The sequence below is a fragment of the Leiobunum rupestre genome, chromosome 10, assembly GCF_980474605.1.
Source record: "Leiobunum rupestre chromosome 10, qqLeiRupe1.1.hap1, whole genome shotgun sequence".
Lineage (NCBI taxonomy): Eukaryota > Metazoa > Arthropoda > Arachnida > Opiliones > Sclerosomatidae > Leiobunum > Leiobunum rupestre.
In genome coordinates this window covers 7,366,747-7,387,913 of record NC_143393.1, presented here as the reverse complement: position 1 = coordinate 7,387,913, position 21,167 = coordinate 7,366,747, and the positions used below count along the sequence as shown (strand labels likewise).

At 35.8% G+C, this 21,167-nt stretch overlaps 1 protein-coding gene across 3 annotated transcripts in view; it reads left to right on the top strand.

The window, feature by feature from the left end:
• Window positions 1–3,093: 3,093 nt before the first annotated feature.
• Window positions 3,094–21,167, top strand: part of LOC149923522 (dual oxidase maturation factor 1-like) — a 31,732-nt gene continuing 13,658 nt past the window's right edge. The window contains exons 1-3 of one of the 3 annotated variants that reach the window (XM_090160980.1): window positions 3,094–3,336; window positions 11,696–11,903; window positions 14,121–14,178. In XM_090160980.1, the coding sequence (XP_090017106.1) occupies window positions 11,736–11,903; window positions 14,121–14,178 (226 nt within the window). In that variant the 5' untranslated portion in view covers window positions 3,094–3,336; window positions 11,696–11,735. Of the gene's footprint in view, window positions 3,337–8,350; window positions 8,470–9,213; window positions 9,257–11,695; window positions 11,904–14,120; window positions 14,179–21,167 lie in introns of those variants that run through there. The other 2 variants (XM_090160981.1, XM_090160982.1) reach the window with 2 other exon arrangements.

The window sequence follows — 21,167 nt, the reverse complement described above, 5'->3', positions numbered from 1 at the left end:
GTAAACAAATCCAAATAATGTAATTTATTCATAGCTTTTTCTCGGAAAAATCAATTACGTTGACTCAGTTGACCATGAAGAGTAAACTCCTTTGGTTATTACAAATGTCTCGAAAGCCTTAGACGAACTGCCGCAATTATCGATGTAATTTGTATCAGACCACGCGAATTTTTAAAACAACTTTATGTGTACGTTAGCCGTCAATGAGATGGTAATATATGACCCCCAGACGCGAAACTGTGATAAGCTATAGTAATCACGCTGTAATTTCCAGAATTTAAACTACTCGGAAGCGAAGGTTAACTCTAATCGGCTTCCTGAAGTCCTTCCTTTGTGCAGGAAGCGAGCGTTGGATAGGAGTGACTACTGGAAATTGCCGTTTAAACATTAATCAGAAATTTTAAGCGTAAGCTACGTGGCTTTTAAGGGTGTAGAATTGATGGAAAACTAGTGAGAAAATAAGGTGGCCTTAAAGAGATTTTTCGGAATAAAAGTAAAATTTTGTTAAAAAAGTTAATGAGAAAGGGGGAGCCAAACGTCATTAATTCGGTCATTGTTTAGAAAAGCTGCAGTTGAGATACAACAGGAAAACAACAGTCTGCGGCTTCCGGTTAAAACGTGACTCGTTTAAGGTCAGCCTCGCCATTTAGTTCCCCGAAAACGTTTATCCCATAAATATATTAGTAATCATTTAACGTAGAAAGTGAATCAACCTCTAATTCTTAATATTTTATACTGCAGATATTGTATTAGTCTTCTTTGATAAATAAAACCTACTTAATAATAATAATAATAAAAATAATAATCAGCTATCTGCCAATACAAGTGGCACCACATGTCAGCCACCGATTTTTAATGCTTTTATAATTGAGGTGGTCAAGTGGTGGCAAGCCTTACGAGCCACGCGAGCCAACGGCTCCCTATACTTACTACTACCTGGGAAGACTACCGTTAGCCTCAACAAGGTTTCATGGAATTAGAATAATAGACCACAAACCACCACGCACCTACACAATCAATATTTAAATCATTTGATATCCTTACTATTACTCAATTATTTAACTATTGCTGTATACATTTTATTTTTAAATTTATGAACGGTATTTTAGCACATAATGAATTTAAGATTAAGAAAGCTATACTAAATGAGACGTAAAAAAACCATAGATGTTCCAAAATCGCGACTTAATACCAGATTAAAATCACTTTTTATAAAGGAGTGAACCTTTACAACGAGTTAATTACCAATGACGTCACAAGCAAAGTAAACGATATGTAAAAACCATCGATTGTAAGCTCTAGTATACCAATTCTCTTTTTTTTCACCATCTTCTTTGTTTTATATTTAAATTAAGAATACTTTAATATTTTTTATTTTTGTTCTCTTTTATAGTATAATTACATAAAAAACCCTAATTAGTGGAAGTAAATAATGCGAGGGCTTAAAAGTCAGAAAATTACTTCGCCCTATTACTAATTTGTGTGAAAATAAATAAAATAAAATAAATAATCAGCTAGGCTAATACCCAAGGCACCACCTTAGGCCTAAGTCATCATGCGACTTATGAAGCCCTTAATTCCGGTGGCCGGGTTACAATGCGTGTGTGTTATTGATTAAGATCGTTTAATAAAAGATTTATTTATATATAAAGGGGAAACAGAAGAACTTGGGGGAAACCCCTTTAATCTGTGGGGAGATAGCTTTCAAACTCAAAGGGAAGCAGTTGTTCCAAGTTTTCACCCAGTGCCACAAGTTGGGATCGAATTCGGTTAGGTGAAAGTGCTAACCACTCGGCCACACCACCATAATAATTAATAGGTACAGTTAGTGGATATTATTAGCTATATTTCTGCTATTCACTTGTCAATGTATCGATAAATGTACAGCAAATAGCTGTGAAACGTCCAATGTTTAAAGAAAGTATTTTATATCAATCTTTAATATACAATATTAATATTTTATGGCAATTTAAAAGTTTGGGTCGCGAAGGTCATACGTAATAATATTTCATATCATATTTAACATTTAACAATTAACATGAAATAATTAACATGAAACAATTAACATGAAACAATTAACATCTAAATTTAAAAATTTAGATGGCAAGATGATCCATGAATGTGTTATAGCATCAACGGGTTCATACATTTTCATGAGTTGATAAAACGGTCTAATAAATGCAAATTTTTCAAAACTCATTATTTTTGTGTAAAAATCCAATGAATAAATCCGAGGGGCTAGTCACTCCACGTAATAGGTACTAATAAGAGTACCCGTACTCTTTAAAGTCTCTACCTTTAACAGTGCGTAATCGGTGTACAGTATATGTGACAGCTGGTAGCCTCTAGAATAAATCACAACAAGAAGACATTAAAAAGACATAAGCAAAACTCCTTAGATTTCCCCAATGTCAAATATTATCCCATCCCACAATTTCCCCATAATAAAATGACTCTTAATATTTCCTTAGAATCCGATAAAAACATAACCTTGCTCCCAAAATAATAATCGTAGCTTCCTATAATGTACCGGATGCGCTACGACGTGCGATTAAAAAAATAAATACTTTTCGCCAGAAGCTAGAAGACGTACCCGTCAAAACTAACCAATCCTACCGCAAATTATCAGCCGTATTGCCTAAGATGGAATCATTCCGCGGGGAAAAAGGATGAACGATTTTAAAACGAAATCCACGTAAACCCGAGCCGGAAAAAACCCCAACGTACCATTATTATTTAAAGCGGTAGGAACAAAAAGAACACCCCCCCATTCGTTGCCAAAAAAACCACGCAGAACCTATTTGTTTCAGTCAGACGCGGCAAAAGGTAACGTAACCGACTAACCGGAACGTCTACAATATCTGTAAGAAAAGACAACCGGTGACGTCACGCGGACAACTTTCACTCGGCGAACTCTACAGCCGGATTCCGAAGTCGCGGGCGAGCGTAAAAACAGCTTCCTATTGGTTGAGGCCGTCGTGACGTCGGTCGTTGATAGGGGGTGAGTTAAAATGGCGGACGGAATAAATATAAAAGATACAATTTGTAAGGATTTTGCGCCTTTTCACGTTCTATTCCGGCGGGTGACGGTCAAGTTCATATTTATCCCCGCGCATTCGCCCGCGTGATAGATACCGATATTTTAAGGTTAGAGAATATATATTTTGGATTAACCTTGTGCCACTTTTAAGTCGCCGGAAGGTCACTTCTGGGGCTCCCATCCGCCGAAATCTATCGAGGGGACCTCCACCGTTTTATTATCTTCAGAGTGGATTTGAAGCTAATCTAGAGCAGACGGCTCATAAACGGGGAGGCAGTTGCGAAGAGGATTTTCACGTGAGTTTCACTTTTTTTCCGATAAAATTGCTTATTTTTGTAGATAACTTTAAATTTACGATTAAAGCATGTACGGAATATTTATATTCCGTGTCGGTCGGTTTTCATCGACCGGTTTTTAGCGAGATTTTTTTGAACTAAAGATGGTCAGTTTAAGGAAAACTGGCAAATTCTTTGGGCTTAGTATATAAAGAAAATTTAACTTTCTTTTTTATTTAACTTCCATTCTTGTTACCGGGATATTTACCAAAAAAAAATATAAAGTACATTTAAGAAAATTAAATTATTCTATTAGTTTAAAGTTAAATTAACTATATGTCAAATGAAACTCGATTTTTATAATATTTCATTTTAATGATATTTGATTAGGAGTCAAGATACCCAAAAGGTGTTTTCGTTTTAAATGAATATTGCACAAGTATTCCGTTTTATTTATTGCTATAAAAGTAAACGTTTCCTGTTATTTAATTTTTTTCGTATTTGCGTTTCCATGGAGATGGTAAAATACCGGCGACTATTACAGGAAGCGTATCCGCATTTATTTTTATCATTATTAGTATTAGTATTATTAGATGTTTTCGTCTTATCGAATTACGGAAACATAAGCTAAAATTTATTTTCGTTTAAAACTGGAAGCCTCAAAAAATATCGTCGGATTTTTATAAAGGTTAACCAATTTTATTCGAATGAAAAACTAAATAATTTTAATAAATACAATACATTTTTCTTTTGCAATTGAGTTAAACCAGAAATTTTCCAAATTTAAATAATAAATTTATTAAATTTAAATTAAATGATTAGATGATATCTTTTACATTTATTTAGACGATGAATTTATCCAACTTTCTTTCTAAATTTATTAAACTAATAATTACAGCCCGTAAATTTAATTTAAATTCCTAATACCAGGAATTTAAAAATTCTTCAATCTCAAAAATTAAAATTTATTTCCCACATATTATAGAAAATCAAGGTAATTTTATAAAATCTTTCTTCACCGCAGAAAAAAAAAATTATCAAAGATTTTGTTCGAGGTCGCTTGAAAAATTTCGAAAATTAAATTCTATACAACGGTTTATAGAAATAAGCTATCGTTAAATTTCCTTATCAAAGATCGTAATAACTCAAAATTGAATGATATATATATATATTTTTTTATGAAATTTTACCCTTAAACACAGCCCTCGCGAGACCCTCCCTAACACCCCCTCGCGTACAATAGCATTAAAACCCTTTAATTGACGCTCAGACACGGACAACGAGATATGAATCGACAAAATATTTCACGGTTAAAACTAATTACTGGCTGCTGATAAAACAAGGCACGGCTTTAGAATGGATTTTATATCGGTGGCTGGTAACAGATGAGGAAATCATAACTAGTATTTTAAAGTTATTAACGTCTTTAGCGCTCCGAGGCAAGTGCGGACGTTTTCTGGCGAGTTGTTATCGCTTTAAGCCGTGCCAAGAAAATCCATTCAAAATTGAAAAGCTTTAAAATATACTCGACCTACGGAGTGCTCAGTCACTAAATCTTTCGATATTGCATTCTGTTACTTTACTTATAACTTAGTTCCGCTGGATAAAAACTAGTCGATTCACCTCCCAAAAGTCTATAAAATAGTTATTGCCACTAATAAAAAAAAATATAAAAAAGATAAAAGACAGTGGTGTAGACAATAGGGTCTTCGTGTCAAGCTCCCGACCCCTTGCTTTGACTCGAATAAATGTTTATCCCCTTGAGACTTTCCATTGTCTAATCACTCTTTAACGAATTTATGGCTACAACACTGTTAAACTGCCCCTGTAAGTTAGTTCTGATCGATACACATACACATACAAATAAATCATTTACTATCCTGCTCTTAATAAAAAAATAACCCAAATTAGCGAAAATATTGAAAACTTTAAGTGCCCCTAGAAGTTGGTTCTGATTTATACATATACACCTAACATATTATATTACCTTTTTAAAATTACAGTGTTTTAGATACCTTTAAATAACCATTAAAATTTCGGATCATTAAAATACCTCTACAGTGTAATATACCTAAGTTATTTATAAAAAGGCCGCAAGAGAGTACGTTTCAAATTTTAATCTACACCTAATGGATTTCTAACGGATAGATTGACTTTAATTTCCCAAAATTGCCCTATCCTCAAAAACCTAAAACAATTGAAAGCGAGTAAATTAAAAAGAAAAACTATTATTCATGGGGACTATATATAAAACAATGTTTAGGAATAAACAGCTCAGAAAAAAATTGGAATACAAACGGTCGAGGAAAATTCAACGCACGTTAACAACACATTAACCTCTAATTTACGTCGATAAGAACAAAGCTATAAAAGCTCCATATAACAAAGAAGCCAGGGGGCCGATTATTTAAATTTCGGACCAGTTCGCCTTCGACGGGAGCCGTGTGCCCTACCCCCCTCATTTCATTTTTCGGCAATTTTATTTGAATTGACCTTGTAACACTTTCCAACTTCCCGAAAAAGAATATGTATAAAATGAAAGCCCCACTCCAATTATTCGCCGCGGAAATATATATCATTCACTTAGATCTCGGTAGCGGGGAAAAAAACGTATTTCTATAGACGGGTACGAAGTTCCTAGACAGTGGATAAAAAGGAGGGATTGGATTACTTTACTCCATGAGTAGAGTAAAGTAACGATTTACCATCGACGGCAACACCCGATAAACAAAGCGACCAAGGCGTGACGTAAAGAGCAGCCTCGTTTTCAGTTTTGCCTTATCAGTCTCGCTTTCGATCTAGCGTTAATCCCGCGGGTAAGCCTAACGTGGATACCCACGGAACAGGGCGCGGTGGGGGATCGTCAAAAGCGTCTCTTTCGCTTTCTTTAATCGCCTTGAAAGAGCCCGAGACTCCACACCTCGTTCAAAATCGAATTCTTTTTTTACATCAATCGGAACTTTGTTAAACTCCAATAATGCGCTTTAATTATAACTTGTCTAGGGTTTCTCTTTTATTTTTTGTTCGAATTATTTGTCATTGGGATTTTTGAAATTAAAAACCAGTTTTTTTTTATCTGCTACCGATTTGGATTAAGATTTTATTTGGCACCAGGGTCGAACTGTCACGTGAAAACATATTTAAAATTTTTGACGAATATTCTAGACTTTTTTCTATTCTGCCCCTGAAAGTTGGTCTTTTTTAGGTTATCTTAAACGTAGTCATGAACCTATGAATTCACCGAATGTTTCAGATTCATACACAGACCTTGAAAGTTACTAGGAGGTCTGTGAACTATATCTTTCTTTAACGTGACGCACATGAAAGACTATTGCCTATCAGCCGTAGCTGTCATCTTGTCAATATTTCGTTAAACGGGCTTTACGGTCTATCAATAGATTAGTGTAAATTAAACTTACTAAGTTAAGCTTTTAGAGATATTAATACACTGTCAAAGAACGTGTACTCTGGTAGACGTAGCTTTATTGCTTTCAAATTATACTACGTGTTCTCTGTACACGTTTATTTCTTATGGCTTAATCTTTCTTCTCAAGTGTGCTGTTTAGATTTTTTTTGACATATCTCAAATATAATATAAAATTAATTGAAATCAATTGCAAGATATCTCATATACAATATAAAATAAATTTAAATCAATGGCAAAATATCTCAAATACTCGTTGGTACAGTCCTGTCATTTTTGGTAAATTTGGAACCTTGAATTGTAGAATGAACAAGAATGGGAGCTGATTTAGAGATTTTTTCGGGTAAATGTTTTAAACACGATATTTAATTATAAGGTTTAAACTTCTAACACATTGTGAACATTTAAAAAAAAATTACATAGCTTAAATTTAACTAATACTAAAGCCCAAGAAATTCTAAGGTGTTAAAAAAGCAAAGACAAGAAAACTATAAAATTAAACAGCCGGTAAAATAACACCTATCGAAACGAAACAGAAATGAATAATCATCGAGGCTCCCGCTAGATTTTGGAAAATAAAACTCTAGCTAGTTGCGCCACATATCGGAGAAACTGGGAACTAACAATTGAAGACTCTGTAGTTTGTCTTAAGCTCCCTAGATGGTGCTCTAAGAACCAGTTTCCACGAAACTCGTTTGGAAAGAGAATTTTATTCTACCTTCAAAGAGAAAATTCTTCAGCCAAATAAGTTTAAGTGTCGTTTCGCTTCTCTCATATTATCTTATAGTGACAAGTAGAACTAGTTACCCCTTAGGCTAGCTTCGAAAAAACTCATTTATGTTGTCATAAAGCGAAACCGCTACCAAGGCTTTTATCTCTTTAGACTTATTTACGCGCTATAATTCATACCGGTATAGTTCACAAAGACGAAACGGTTTGGTAATTTGTATTATAAATAGAAGAGGATAATGTGTTAAAACAGGAAAATTTGCGTTTTCGTATAAAACCTTGTCACTAATTCAAACATATTAAAATTCAGAATTTAACGTTAAGCTAGGCACCCCTGGAAGTTGTTTCAGATCTCTACACATACAAGTCAAATCAAACTGGCAATGTAGATACCAAACGCTTAAAAGAAAGCAAATATTTTCGTACAAATCCCAAAATGGGGACAAATACCTAAACAATGGGAAAATATCGTAACGTCAAAAAAATGCGGTTCCAAAAACAAAAGAGTACTTTCACTGAAAACAAATCCAAATATATATTCTTACAATATTTTTTATTACCCTATTAATAAAGTCGCAACTACTATGAGCGGGTGTTAAAACGAAAATCTCTTTCGGACATGCGCAATTTAGTTCGTAAAAACCGCAAGAGGGGAATATACCGTTAAAAATCAGGGCGTCGGCGAGTCTAGCGCCTCTAACGGATGTTTCCCGAAAGAAATCGTAACGTCGTCTGCTTAGGATTTTTATTATTTCTTTACTTAGAACGCGGCGCCGTTTTCTGAACGAGAAAACAGGCTTATTCGAAGAGCGATCGTATACGCTGATAGCAAGGGTGTTCTATGAAACCAATTTCGCTCGAGGTTTTAAGCATTGTCAACAGCCGTTTTTATCTAGTGACAAATTAGGTTCTTTCCGATTTACGTTAAAATTTTTAAGGATATCTATTTGTTTTCGGTATAAATAATGAAGACGAAATGAAGGCAAAAATGGGAGAGTTCGGTAAGAGTTTGTTTTCTGTAAATTTTTTCTGTTTGGGCAAATCGAGGGTTTTTCTCGTTAAAATATAGGACGCTTTGTAGCGAGTTTAGTACGCGCGCATTTTGTTAACCTATTTAAATCCACGGGAATCTTTTTATATAAAAATAATATATGATAAAATGGCGTCTTAAAGAAAATAATTTAATATAAATTTTCAATGTTTTTCTCGTTACTTTCTAATTGGGAATTTATTTAAATAATAAGCCTATGGTGATTTATAAGTGATACTTATTTACGTTAATTAGAAGGTGGACCATCTACTCGTTTTAATAGTCGCGAGTGAAAGTAAACAAAAATGATAATTAAGACGCTTAGCACATCGCTTAGTTTTTACGGTTAGTTTAATGGATGCGTATATTAACGAACAATGGTTGGAGATAGTTAGACTGGTATTGTCTGTGCGAATGAAAATGTTTATTTTATTTATCTGAAATCTTAATAACGCCTATCTCAGTTTGTAATTAAATTTTTTAATATGATATATTAAGTGATGATGTCAGTTAGATTAATTATTTCGAGATAAACCCCAGAAATCAACTCGAACAATGAAATGAGCTTGAACACAATGAAATCGGTACAGCAAATTACAAAGACAACATCGTCGATTCAACACGTTGTAGAAGGGGAACTCGTTACCACGCTCTTAACATAATCACCAGAATGTCGGCGTTTTCCATATCACCTATATAAGTTATTCTGGATTGCCGAAAATTACACGGCGCGAGGGGAGAGAAAAAATCATTCAAGCGTAAGATTTTGTCAATTCAATTCATTGTTAGTATAGCCCCTACCGGTGAACGAGGGAAACCGTGTAGAAACGGTACAACAAAGGCCTGGCACAAATGTACATTTCGAAGGAGGAGCGGGAGAGAAAAAGAGGACAAGCAGTGAAGTCGCGGAGTAGACAATCACCGGGAACAGGACGTTAGTGGCGATACAGATAAACTTTACCCCCTCGAATGCTTACGATTGGCGCTATCAATTAAAGTGAAGTTTCTGAACGCGGGATGGCTAGCGGCGCAACGATAGTGCTACCACCCAGCGGAAAGTCCGGTTTCTAAGCTGCCTTTTCCAACTTTACCACCGAATCGGCCCCTTTTTGCCATAGTCTTCGGCGTAGATTATTACTTTATAAGATTCCGATTTTTCTAATCTCCAGCAGTTAGTTCTGGCAGAAAACGAATTAAAGTAGGTTAGAGAAGGGTTTCCCAGGAGAATTTTGTCGATAAAACATCTTTAGGCGAGGCTCGAGACCCTTCAATAAAATGCGCCACTTTTACGAGAACACTTCAGGTTCTTTTATATATTTTTTTCACTCTATAAAGGGTATTTTTCAACGAGTAAATTTGGTTAGAAAAATACGAGGTTAAATCGAAGGAGGCAATGTTAGAAACCGTTTAACAATGGCTTTCAATTCCGCGTCATTTTTGACGTAAAATAACGTTTAATAGTTCAACACGTTACGCTAGTTTCCCTCAATTTCCTTGCGATGATGTCTAAGTTACTCGGTATATTTGGATACTTGTTTTGGTTAATTTGCTAACGTTGTTTCGTGATTTTGATGTTTTTATACGTGGATTATGGAGTTTCATAGCGAAATAAACAGATTTCATAAGGTGAAGTAGGGTATTTCAATTCCCAGTTTTAATTCAATTTGCTTATTCAAACGTGTTTGAGAATTGATTGCGCAGTAATGTGTTATTTGTAGCGGACGAATTTTAACGCGCTAATGCCGGTATGGGGCGCCGTTTGCGTAATAATTACGTTTGACATTCGGATTATCATAATTAGACTAAAGATGAGACTCTATTTGTAATGCTAATTTTTACGCGCGGTGGTTTCATTGACATACCCGTCGCTGTTTCAAGGACTAATTGATAATGACTAAAAATACAAGGGAAGGTTTTTAGAAATTGTCAAAAATTGGGTACAGGCCATAGCGCTTTAAAATGACGCCTAATTCGGTTTAAGTACGCCATTACGGGGGAAACACCCGCAATCATCCCCAAAAACACGACACGCGAAGTGAATGAACTACCAACACCTACAAAGGTTGACCCTACACTTTCAAACCCACGCCCAAATATCTATAAATACTTTCACCCCGAATACAGAATTCATCCTTTTGTCAGTTAAAAAAACCATAAGGGAACATTATATAACTCTCCAACTTGGTCACACGTGGCGACTCTACACGCCCACCGTTCAAACCCACAACCATTCCAATGGAGATTTCTCCCCAGAAAAAAGGGACAATTTCTAAAGAACTTGATGAAGCGCATTCGTATCGATATTCGCGCGTATCAGACGCGTAGGAAAAAAATGGCAACACATTTTCCCCTCGGTCGCTGTTTTATTTCGAAACTTAACTTCTCTCTCGGCAAAAGTGGCAGTGTGGCGCGTCTGGCAGCCCTTGACCCGAAAAGGTTCCCGTAAGCCGCGCCAGGGAATATGGGGCACGCGCTTTGCTCGAGCAACTCCGCTAGCAGCTATAACCAACAACGTCGGCGGCGGCGGGGGCTGGAAACTCGTAAAGCCCGATGTATACAACGTCTGAAAGTAGAGAGCGATACGGGAAAGAGAGAGGGGCACGAAGACCTCGACACTGGCCCATAATCGCACTCACTTTCGCTTTTTAGCAGGCATAACGGTTTTCAGCTTCACTCGGCACCCTGTCGGTGGCCGCGATGGCTCATGTCCGCGTCCGCTGCCGCTTCCACATTATCTCAGAGGCCCCAACTGGCTTTGCGCCGCCAGACAAAGACAGCCTAACCAACAACGCTATCATCGACCTTCGCGACTCTCCGTTAACCTTCGGGATTCTCAGACGCATTTCGTGAATTCGAGGGAAATCGAAGGAACGGTTCTTTCGGATTCCCGTTATAACTGAGAGACACCAGCGTGTCTGTTGGTCACTCGCGCTTACCGCGCGCTTACGGTCACATCAATTAAGACGATACAAACCCTCCCGGACATAACCGGCGCGGCGTTTGCCTATAATTAAACCATCGACATTGATTTTTACGGTGCTAAACTATTTTGGTGAATTCGCGTCAAATAAAAGGTGGTTTATTTAAACGCGATTTTGTTGTGCGCGTTCTCATCTAAATTAAATATATTTTTAAAATATTTTGCGAAGAAAATTGTGTGTGAAATCAAAAAAAAATACGATTTTGTCTCCGTATAGATTACGTGGACATCGGATCTTGGCTTAATAAGTTTGCAACATGTTGAGCGGTTGGTTCGATGCTTTTCGTAACGAAGGTGGTCCCACGTTGTACCACAACTCCAACAGGACACCTGTAGTCGAAGACATTCGGAATATCCTCATCTACATCTCATTCTCAACACTTTTCGTAGCTTTTCTCATCGTCTTTCCCGGAATCAGAAAAGAGGTAAGATACAATTAACGTCAAATGTTAGGCAACCCTTTTTTTTCACTTTCGTTTTCTATGACATGTTTTTATTACGCGTTTTTTTAAACGTATACGCTTTAAAATACTCAAACGATTGCAAAATCCTCCGTAAAAATATTTATACATCGCGACCGAGCAAGAGACTCGTCCATCCGTGAAAGTCAACCTAATTTTTGTCATTGATCATTTGTTAACGTTCGTTTAGAAACAGAAACTTTTTATAGCCACGTTATACTAGAAAATAAAAGTTCCGCTGGATAAATACAGACGCGAGTGGTGCAAATAATAAGCTTGGATTCTCCGTCAAATGAAAGGGAGAGAGTGTAAAACCACTCAATCAAGACCACTTAAACAATTTCACATTCGAGTAAACGAGCAAACATTTAATTCACCGGAGCCGCGCGTGTATTGAAATCGCCGCCCCTGGTAGTTGTTTCCAATACACACGCATACACAGAAGTTAAGAAATCGAAATTTATACGATACTTATTTGATAAAAACGTAGTACATAGACCCAGTGTCAAGTTGAATTTAAGAAATTAATTTAGTATTTGGCTCGCGTGGCATGAAGGGCTTGCCACCACCCTCCTAAGCATTGTAACCCGGCCACCTGAATAAATGGCTTTAAAAATCGCTTGATGACTTAGGCCTAAGGTGGTGCCTTGGGTATTAGCCGGACTGATTATTATTATTATTATTATTATTATTATTTTTATTATTTAATGAAATTGATTTGTAAGAAATTTTCAATTCACACGTAAATTATAATTGGTATATATGGGATTATTTAATACAATTATGAACTGCCTTTGACTATAAATATTCCATATTTAAAGGTTTAAGATTATAGTGTAAAAATTGGTGTCAAAGGCTGAAAAAATACTGAGAATGCCCCTACAAATAGGCTCTTATGAATACACATACATTCCTAGGCAGTTTTTAAACTCATAAAATTAACAACAACAGAAACTTGAAACTAAATATTTAACTAAACGGAGCCATTATATACCAAAGCCACAATTCTTAAGGGATATACTTATATGAAGCAAATTCAACAGTCATGTCAATTATACCCCCGTTTATTTCAAATAAATTGCCCAGATTTTTTCATTGTATTTTACCCGAGAAATTAGCCATCTCTTCGAAAACAAATACGTTCATATCTTTAAAATGTCCCAGTTAATAATTACGACGATGAAACTGGGTTGAAAAGCGTGTGACAAACGAGAAAAATACGCCATGCACTTAAATCGTTCGCTTAAAAGAGAAAATCTTTATTAGTGGGGGACTAATTACACCGGTTCACTGTAGCAATTATGACTACATTTGTCACGCCTGATAGTAAGCGATACGCTAACTTTATAAACACGCTTGTAATTTCCCGAAAAATTTCGCAAATTTTAAGATAAATCCTTGAATTATTTTGAAATTCTAAAGCGATGACTTTCGCTTGGTTCCAAGCTGCTGGGTTTTCCACCATTTTATTCTCAGTCTCGACAAAGCAATGAAAGCGTATAATTGAGAAATGACTGAGCGGATACTTCATAACAAGGTAGGGTGAAAGTGAAGTCTACCTATATCCGACCTTAGCATAAATTCTCGGGTAATCATTGATGACACTATACTCTAAAAGAATCGGGGAAAAGTCACACAGTGAATATGATGAAGTCACTTGACCTTATTCCAAATTAAAAAAAATCACGCTTCTTATATTAAGTATAGTTTGGTGCTGCAGGCAAAAAAATCGAAGATTTTTCCCCCATAATGTTTCCTTAAAAAAATAACCCGGCGCGGCTCGGTGGAAATGAAAGAATTATTTCCTTGTATGAACGATAAATGACGTAGCAGATGAGAGCGAAAGTGGTAAGGTATAAATTATTTGGGGAAGCCCCTGAGCCAGAGAATAAAAGACGGTAGAGGTCAATAGCGTGGAAGAACAAAAAAAAACGATGTTAAGTTCAAATAAAGAGAACGATTTTGAGGAAATAAAGTTTTGACATGTCATGAAGAACACCCCCGAGACGATTTCGAACGTGTACATTAAGATTAAAGAGCCTTCCGATAAAACCCGTTAGTGACATCCAAACGACGTCTGGAAATGACGTTTGCCGCCCTCAGTTATTCGGATTTAATCACGATCGAAAAACATTGAAAGATTAATTCTTAATGTTTCTCCATTTTGTTTATTTTTTACAGAAACTGTCAACGTTTATTTGCGTTACGATAAGTTTGTTCGTGGGAGCCGTCATACTCGGTAAGTGCCATTTTATATTGTCTACCCCTGGAAGTTGGTTCTTATCATTACACATACATGACTTTCTGTTTCAATTTAAAACAAAGACTAAGTATTGCTTTTTTTCAACTATCCAATTCAAATTTCAATACAAGTATTCAATTGGCACCAAGAACATTTCCCCGGTAAAAACATTTAGCTCTTTTTCGGTTATTTTCGAATGATACGCGTCTACTATCTAGTTAAGGTGTTTACGTTTTGGCTTTCAACCATACGATGCCAAATGAGTAAGTGCATTTGTAACGGATAGAATTTCAAAGACATTTATGTTTCTACCCCTGAAAGTTAGTTCTTATCATTACACATACATCATTTCCCGTTTACATTCGGAACCGTGAATATGCCAGAAAGTTAGATATACACGTGCGCGTATACATTTGACAACACATTTGAAGTATCGAAGAACCTTTGTAGATCACTCAACTTCTACCTATTCGTCATCGGTTAATTCGTATCGCGACAAAACAGAGCCAAGCTTTGCGTAATACTTCCGCCGTAGAAAATGCGGGAAACTAGTTTAAAACGTACCCTTATACGGGGGAGAAAGGGCAATAAACCGCCCATAATTTCGAGAGTCGTAATTTCTTAAACGACAGTACAACAGTTAAAACCTAATTAGCATAGAATTGAATCGAGAATGTCCCCTCCCATCCGACCGCGTAATGAACGATGGTTACAATACTCTTGCGGACCCAAATTCCGGTCGGCAAATATATTGAGGCGCTGTTGGGATAATGGATACGAAAAATCTAGCACCAGCGGAATCTGTCTCTAACATCAACGCGTAATCGCAAAGGGGTTCTCTGGGAAGGCCGTTAGAAGGTCGTTTCTTACAGTCGGGCCATCGACTTCCAGAACGACTAATCAACCTGCAACTCGTGGGAAATTACCTGCCCCTTATTGTCTATTAGTTACCTGTTAGTTTGATGTACGACTCGCTTCATAGAGTTTCGCTTTTAACGTAGCTAATAGGTAACCAACTCCAACGTCATACGCCGTTCTATAACTAACCCGGCAGTACTGCGCGAGGCAGAGACTGAGTAAAATCTGAATGCTCTTCATCGTACAGAAGAGCCCGGGTATATCGTTTCAATTGGTAATAAAAACTGGTTAGACCGTTATCAGGTTAGCCAGACGTAGAGCTCTAACAGGTTAGAATGGTCGATTTTTTTAAGTCAACTCTGGGAGGCCCTCTCTTTGTCCGCCGCCGGCCAAAATGACAAACAAGAGACGAATAAATTTAAGAAACTCTGGTCGCGCACACAAACTTAAAGCAGCCCCATCAAAATATAATTAAACCCGTAAAAGAAAACCAAAACGTTTAAAAGAATGGCCCAAATTTCGCGATTCTAGCGCCTCTCGCTAATTGCCAATGTTTTCATCATTTATATTCGAACCGATTATCTTCGTATTTGTAATGAACTCGACTATATTTTAGAAATATCAAAGTGTACATTAGGATTAAATTTTGTTTACGCGAGATTTCCAGCAAAATTGTATTAATGAAACCTATAAGTTCACTTCTTGAGCTATAGCTAAAGGCGACTGTCAGAAAAAAAACTGAGATATTGCATATTACCTCCATTTTTGTTTACACTACAAAACTAAAAAATTTACGGTTGGGTAAATACGAGGTTAGTTTAAATTAATAAAGTTACAAAGAAAATCTGAGTTTTCGACGTTTTAGAAAATGCCTTTGCATAAAATTTTAAAATTTCGAAGTATATTTTAGAATTGTACTTCATGAACGAAAACCAACTGAGATATTTCCTATAACGTCTGACAAAATACCAACTCGCTTATGGACTTGCAAAACTTCTTACATTTGTTTGGTACTTAAGATTAATTTAATGATGGCGTGAGATGTTTGTTACAAACATGCAAATTAATAGTTTAAAAACAATCTTAATTTAAATGGAAAAGCGGCTGGTCTGTAGATCGTATTAACGATAACCTCTCGGACCCGAACCCAATAAATCATTGGCGTCCGCCCTTATCAAACTCTTTTAATCATTCACGCGAAACAGAGTCGTGGGTATCAAAACGTTCTTTCGATACAAAATATCGAGATCTGACTTCCCTAACGATCAAAATCAGCCTGCTATTTCGAAATTTAGATATTAGGAAATATTATTCAAAACTAGAGAGAGAATGAGCACAGGGTTGACTGATTTAAATCCATTTGATTTAATTCATCAAATAAAACTAAAGATTGTTTAAATAAATAATTTATTTAAATCATATAACGTATTTTAATGGAAAAATTATTAAAATGACACAAATTGATTCTGTAACAATACCAATAGTTCTTTTTATAAATTCAGCTACGCTTGCCGAACTTGTTTTTATGTAACTCTTACGTCACGGTGTTATAACTTTATTAGAATAGTTTTGACACGTGCGATTTGCACGCGCACGTGTAAATCCAATGTTTTTCGCGCTCTAAGGGCCTGTTGCAAAAGCCCTAGCCAAATTGCTAGCCCATGGAATTTAACATGTGCGATTCTAGCAAAGCAGACTTTTGCAACGGGCCCTTAGCGTGTGCTCGGATTTTACCAAAGTTAAAGTTGTGACGTAGTAGCTACATTCAAACAAGAAAGCTACGTTAATTTATAAAAACACCAATTCAAAAATAAACCAAATAATAAGCAATAGGTAAATTTAATGTAATAAAAATTAAATTTTTGATGAATAACCAATACAATTGTGCCTAAGAAGGTGCCTTAGGTATTATCCTATTATTGTTATTACTACTACTAAGTTAATTCACTATAAAAAAATTGTGAATATATTTTTGTTTTAAATTCCATAAAAATCGTATACAAATGAAAATCGATTTTAATTTAAAAAATGATTTCAATAAAAATTTATATTTTTTACAAATCCATAAAAATTCAATCCTGAATGGCATTAAAAACATCGTAATTTTTCTACTGACGTCCAGCTGGGAAATCTAAAGAATTGGGATGGAGAGAGCGGAGGATTACAGCTAGATTTGTCCCTGGTGAAGTTTCAAAGCGCGAATTGAATTCCTTTGCTCTCTTTATTTCGGCCTAGTGCCGTTTTCTGCCGCGTAATGATAAATGACACGAATGGCGTTCTCTTTTCCCGGGGCGCTGGTGCTGATCTGTGATACAATCGTAGAATATATTACTGGGACGTCGGGGATGCAAAGGGTTGCTGGAAATCAGTGAAAGTAGGCCCGCTTTCGCCCATGGGTACAGTCTCTTTCTTTTACCAATATCAAAAGTGGTACGAAGCTAAGGACGAGGACATTTTTTTGGCGCGAGACATTAATTGTGAAAGTTATTTAATTGTGAGCCGCTTCTAAACAATAACAACGCTACACTTTCATTTTCATAGACGTTTATTGTTCACCCGTCCAACTAGAAAATCTTAACAACTTACCTTTTTTAATTTTTAATATAATAATAAAGCATTTTAATGGTGAATGGTTTTTAAATTGAAGATTTTACTCGTTTCGTAATTAACGCGAGGTAAGCGGTAATATTAATAACCATAAGGAAAGCGTGAATTAAATACCAAACAGAAACCTCGTATCTTAGTTCCTAGATTCATTTCGAAAATAAGTAATAACAATATTTCTTCGAAAACGCTTCTGTAGAAGCGGTTAAAATTTTTTGGGAAAAACCATAAAGAAGTTAAATTTGAACAAGAAAAAGTCAGTCAACACCTTCAATCAATTAAATTAGTATGCATAAATCATATTAGCGGATGGGTGTATGAGCGAATGACGGCCCCCCAATGTTCCGGCTCTCAGTAACTAGTCTGACAAGTATAAGCCCCTTTTTCGAAAAATATGGAATAAATATTTTAACCCCAAAGAAAAAAAAGAGAGAAGGAAAATTATAAGCTCAACCTACACTCCAACAACGCACGTTCGCGCCTGAATCGATTTAAAAAAAATCGAGTTTGAAAAAGAACCGAGTCCCTTTGAAAAAAATATATATTTGAAAGCTATTGAAAAATACACGTGCTTTCATATATCGTGAGATTAATGGGTAAAGAATGATTACAATGCGTTGTAGATTGGGTAAACGTGAATCTGCCGCGCCCTCTACTCTTGTGTCCACAATATTAATTGCCGGTTCACTTTAAAAAAATTGGACCCCAAAGCGAATTGTTGATTTAAATTAATATCGACCCAAAATGTATAGTTTTTCCTTTTCACTTTTTGCTTTGGATGTACTGTAATGTTTATATATTATTAAGAGTGACTTAGCATTTTCTTTAACAAAGATATCACAATTTACGGGCTTATCATTGAAACTAAGGCCAAAAAATCACCTCTTCAATTTACAATGAAAAATCTGCTGTTTTCAATCCAATTTTAGAATCTTTGACACCGTTATTGCAGTTTACATTCAAAAACAATTTTTTTTGCCTTTAAAATCTTCAACGGACCCAGACCTCAATTATCAATAGCTAGAAAAATAAATACAATATGTCTTCCACTTTGATATCAAAATTGTCCACTTTTATCGTTTTACGGTTCAGAGAATATAGGGGTTCCGTATTTTAGATTTAAAAAAAAAGTTGTACTATAAAAACCATTTCTGAATTTAAGGTAAATTTATTATAGATAAGTGTTTTAAAAAAGTCCTTTGCCGAAACCCCTATGTAAATGACACGTTTTTAATTTGTTTTATAAGCTTGCGTAATTTTGGCCTGCAAAAACGGTATTTTTCCTCCCCTTTCATATTTCTCAAGTGAATTTTAAAGCTAGTAAATTGAAATCGTATAAATTACTATATATAGTCCCGCTATTTTACATGGAACAAACCTCGTTACCTATTTTACTCCAGGGACTCGAATTTACACATTTTTTTTATCAAATAAGCATAAGTTTAAGGTCTTTATTCAAATTGTTTTGCCGGAAATTTAAATTTTCTACGGTATTGACGGTTTTTTCCGAGTTTTACGTAATAGTCAGTTAATGCGCAGTACAAGATTTTTCTGGTTCAATGAACACAGCGAAAAATATATAACCAAAACGATAAATATTAACAGAAAATTCATTTACGTGTAGGATACTTTAAATATTTAGTCAACACTGAAAAAAAGTATAATTTTTTGAATTACCTGTTAAGTATAAAATCATTCGCGAAAACCTTCAAATATATTTTAAGACGTTAAAAGTGTTTAATTGGCCAATAAATTTAATAAAACAGTCAGAAAGAATGTCAAAAACTGTTTACGGAACCTTGATTCACAAAAGCCCGCGAATTTCTAAATATGACTAGAGCGAAAAAGGTGCCTTTTTATTTAAATCTAACAAAAACCTAAATCAAACTGCACGCGTATAACCTTGTCACAAGTGCAACGTAAACACCATTGAGTAGCCAAGCAAATTCAAGAAACGCCAGCGCGATTAGTTTTCAGACAAAACGAAACATGTACGTTGAACACACGCGACCCCTTTTTAGAAAAGAGACAAAAAAGCGCGGCGAAAATTATGTTTTGGAAACTCAATTACATCGGAAGTCACTGACGCGGTACGTGATTCACCATTCACAATACCGCTCACTGATTTTAGTTGCCAGTTGTATTAAAATGCAGGAAGAGGTAAAGTCTGTTCGATTATTTAAAGCTGACCATGCCTAGTAGGCTCGTGGCTGTGATTTTCTGGTTAGTTAACCATCCATGTCACCTTGGATGTCACTCGCGACTTTTAAATGCAGATGAAATTTATCGATTACCCGCTAAACGAGCGTAGTATCACCCCCTCCCTTTTAATTCTTCGTGTTCATGATGCCCAGTCTTATAAGGTCGGATGATTGACCGACAACGCAGAAAGGACGAATAAAATTAACCTAACGGTGGGATATGAAATAAAGAATAAATTAAATGGTAGGTTAATGGATGGAAAACGATTGACTTATCCAGTCATACAAGCCTTATCTTACAGTCCCAGCTCCAAGCATTAAGGTTGTATTCGAGTCTCCAGATTCTCAAGGTCACGTAGTTTTATTTAGTCGTCTAGCTATTTAAGTCGAATTATCGTTTACAGATCATAAGGTCATATAAGATTCGGGAAGGCTTGGTTTGGTTGGGCTTCTAATTGCGTAGGTCACGTGGTGTTGGTCAGGCTTTTACATCTTCCTGTCAAATATATAGTGAAGTATTCAAGTTCAAGGCAATACCATGGTTAAATACCTTTTGTTCGGCAAATGTCTAGACAGTGAAGGTTAACTAAACGCCACTCGTAAATTTAAATAAATTGTAGATCCTAAATGATTTAGTTGTTGGCGAAAGTTCATATTTTAGTTTTACCTACCTAGACTAGCGGTTCCCAAAAGGTGTTCCGCGGAACCCTGGGGTTCCGTGGAAGGGTCTCAGGGGTTCCGAGAATTCGCAACGCGGCCATATTTTTTTTGTCAACAGTATTTTAAGACAAGTAAAAAATTGGTTGGGGTTCCGCCAGAATTAGGTGGATAATTGGGCATCGCTGACCTAGGCACTGCAGAACGTGTGTTTTTTTTTTTTCAAATCGCCTAAGCAACCTTTTTAATTAATGTTAACAGTAAAATTAGGTTCAATATTCCACACGACGCACTTTTTTAACTTACAGCAACAGAAATATGGAAAATAAAATATAACATGATATTATCCACACCAATACATTACCCAAAATAACTATCTAAGAAAATAATATCGCTCCAAGCCTAGAATTTATCAACATACAATTTATGATAACATTCAGTATTAGGCCTATCAGGATATTTGGGTAATCACATTGACAAATTATTTTTGCACATATATTAACAATAAATTATACCATTTTTGAAGGCATCTCAAAGTTATAAATCACGCGTGGGTAATCGATAAATAATAACACAATTTCGAATTCGGATCCCAACCCAGACATTAATTCACGGTCCATTTCCGCTATGCCATAACGCGGAGTTCCTGATTGCTTCAAATACACA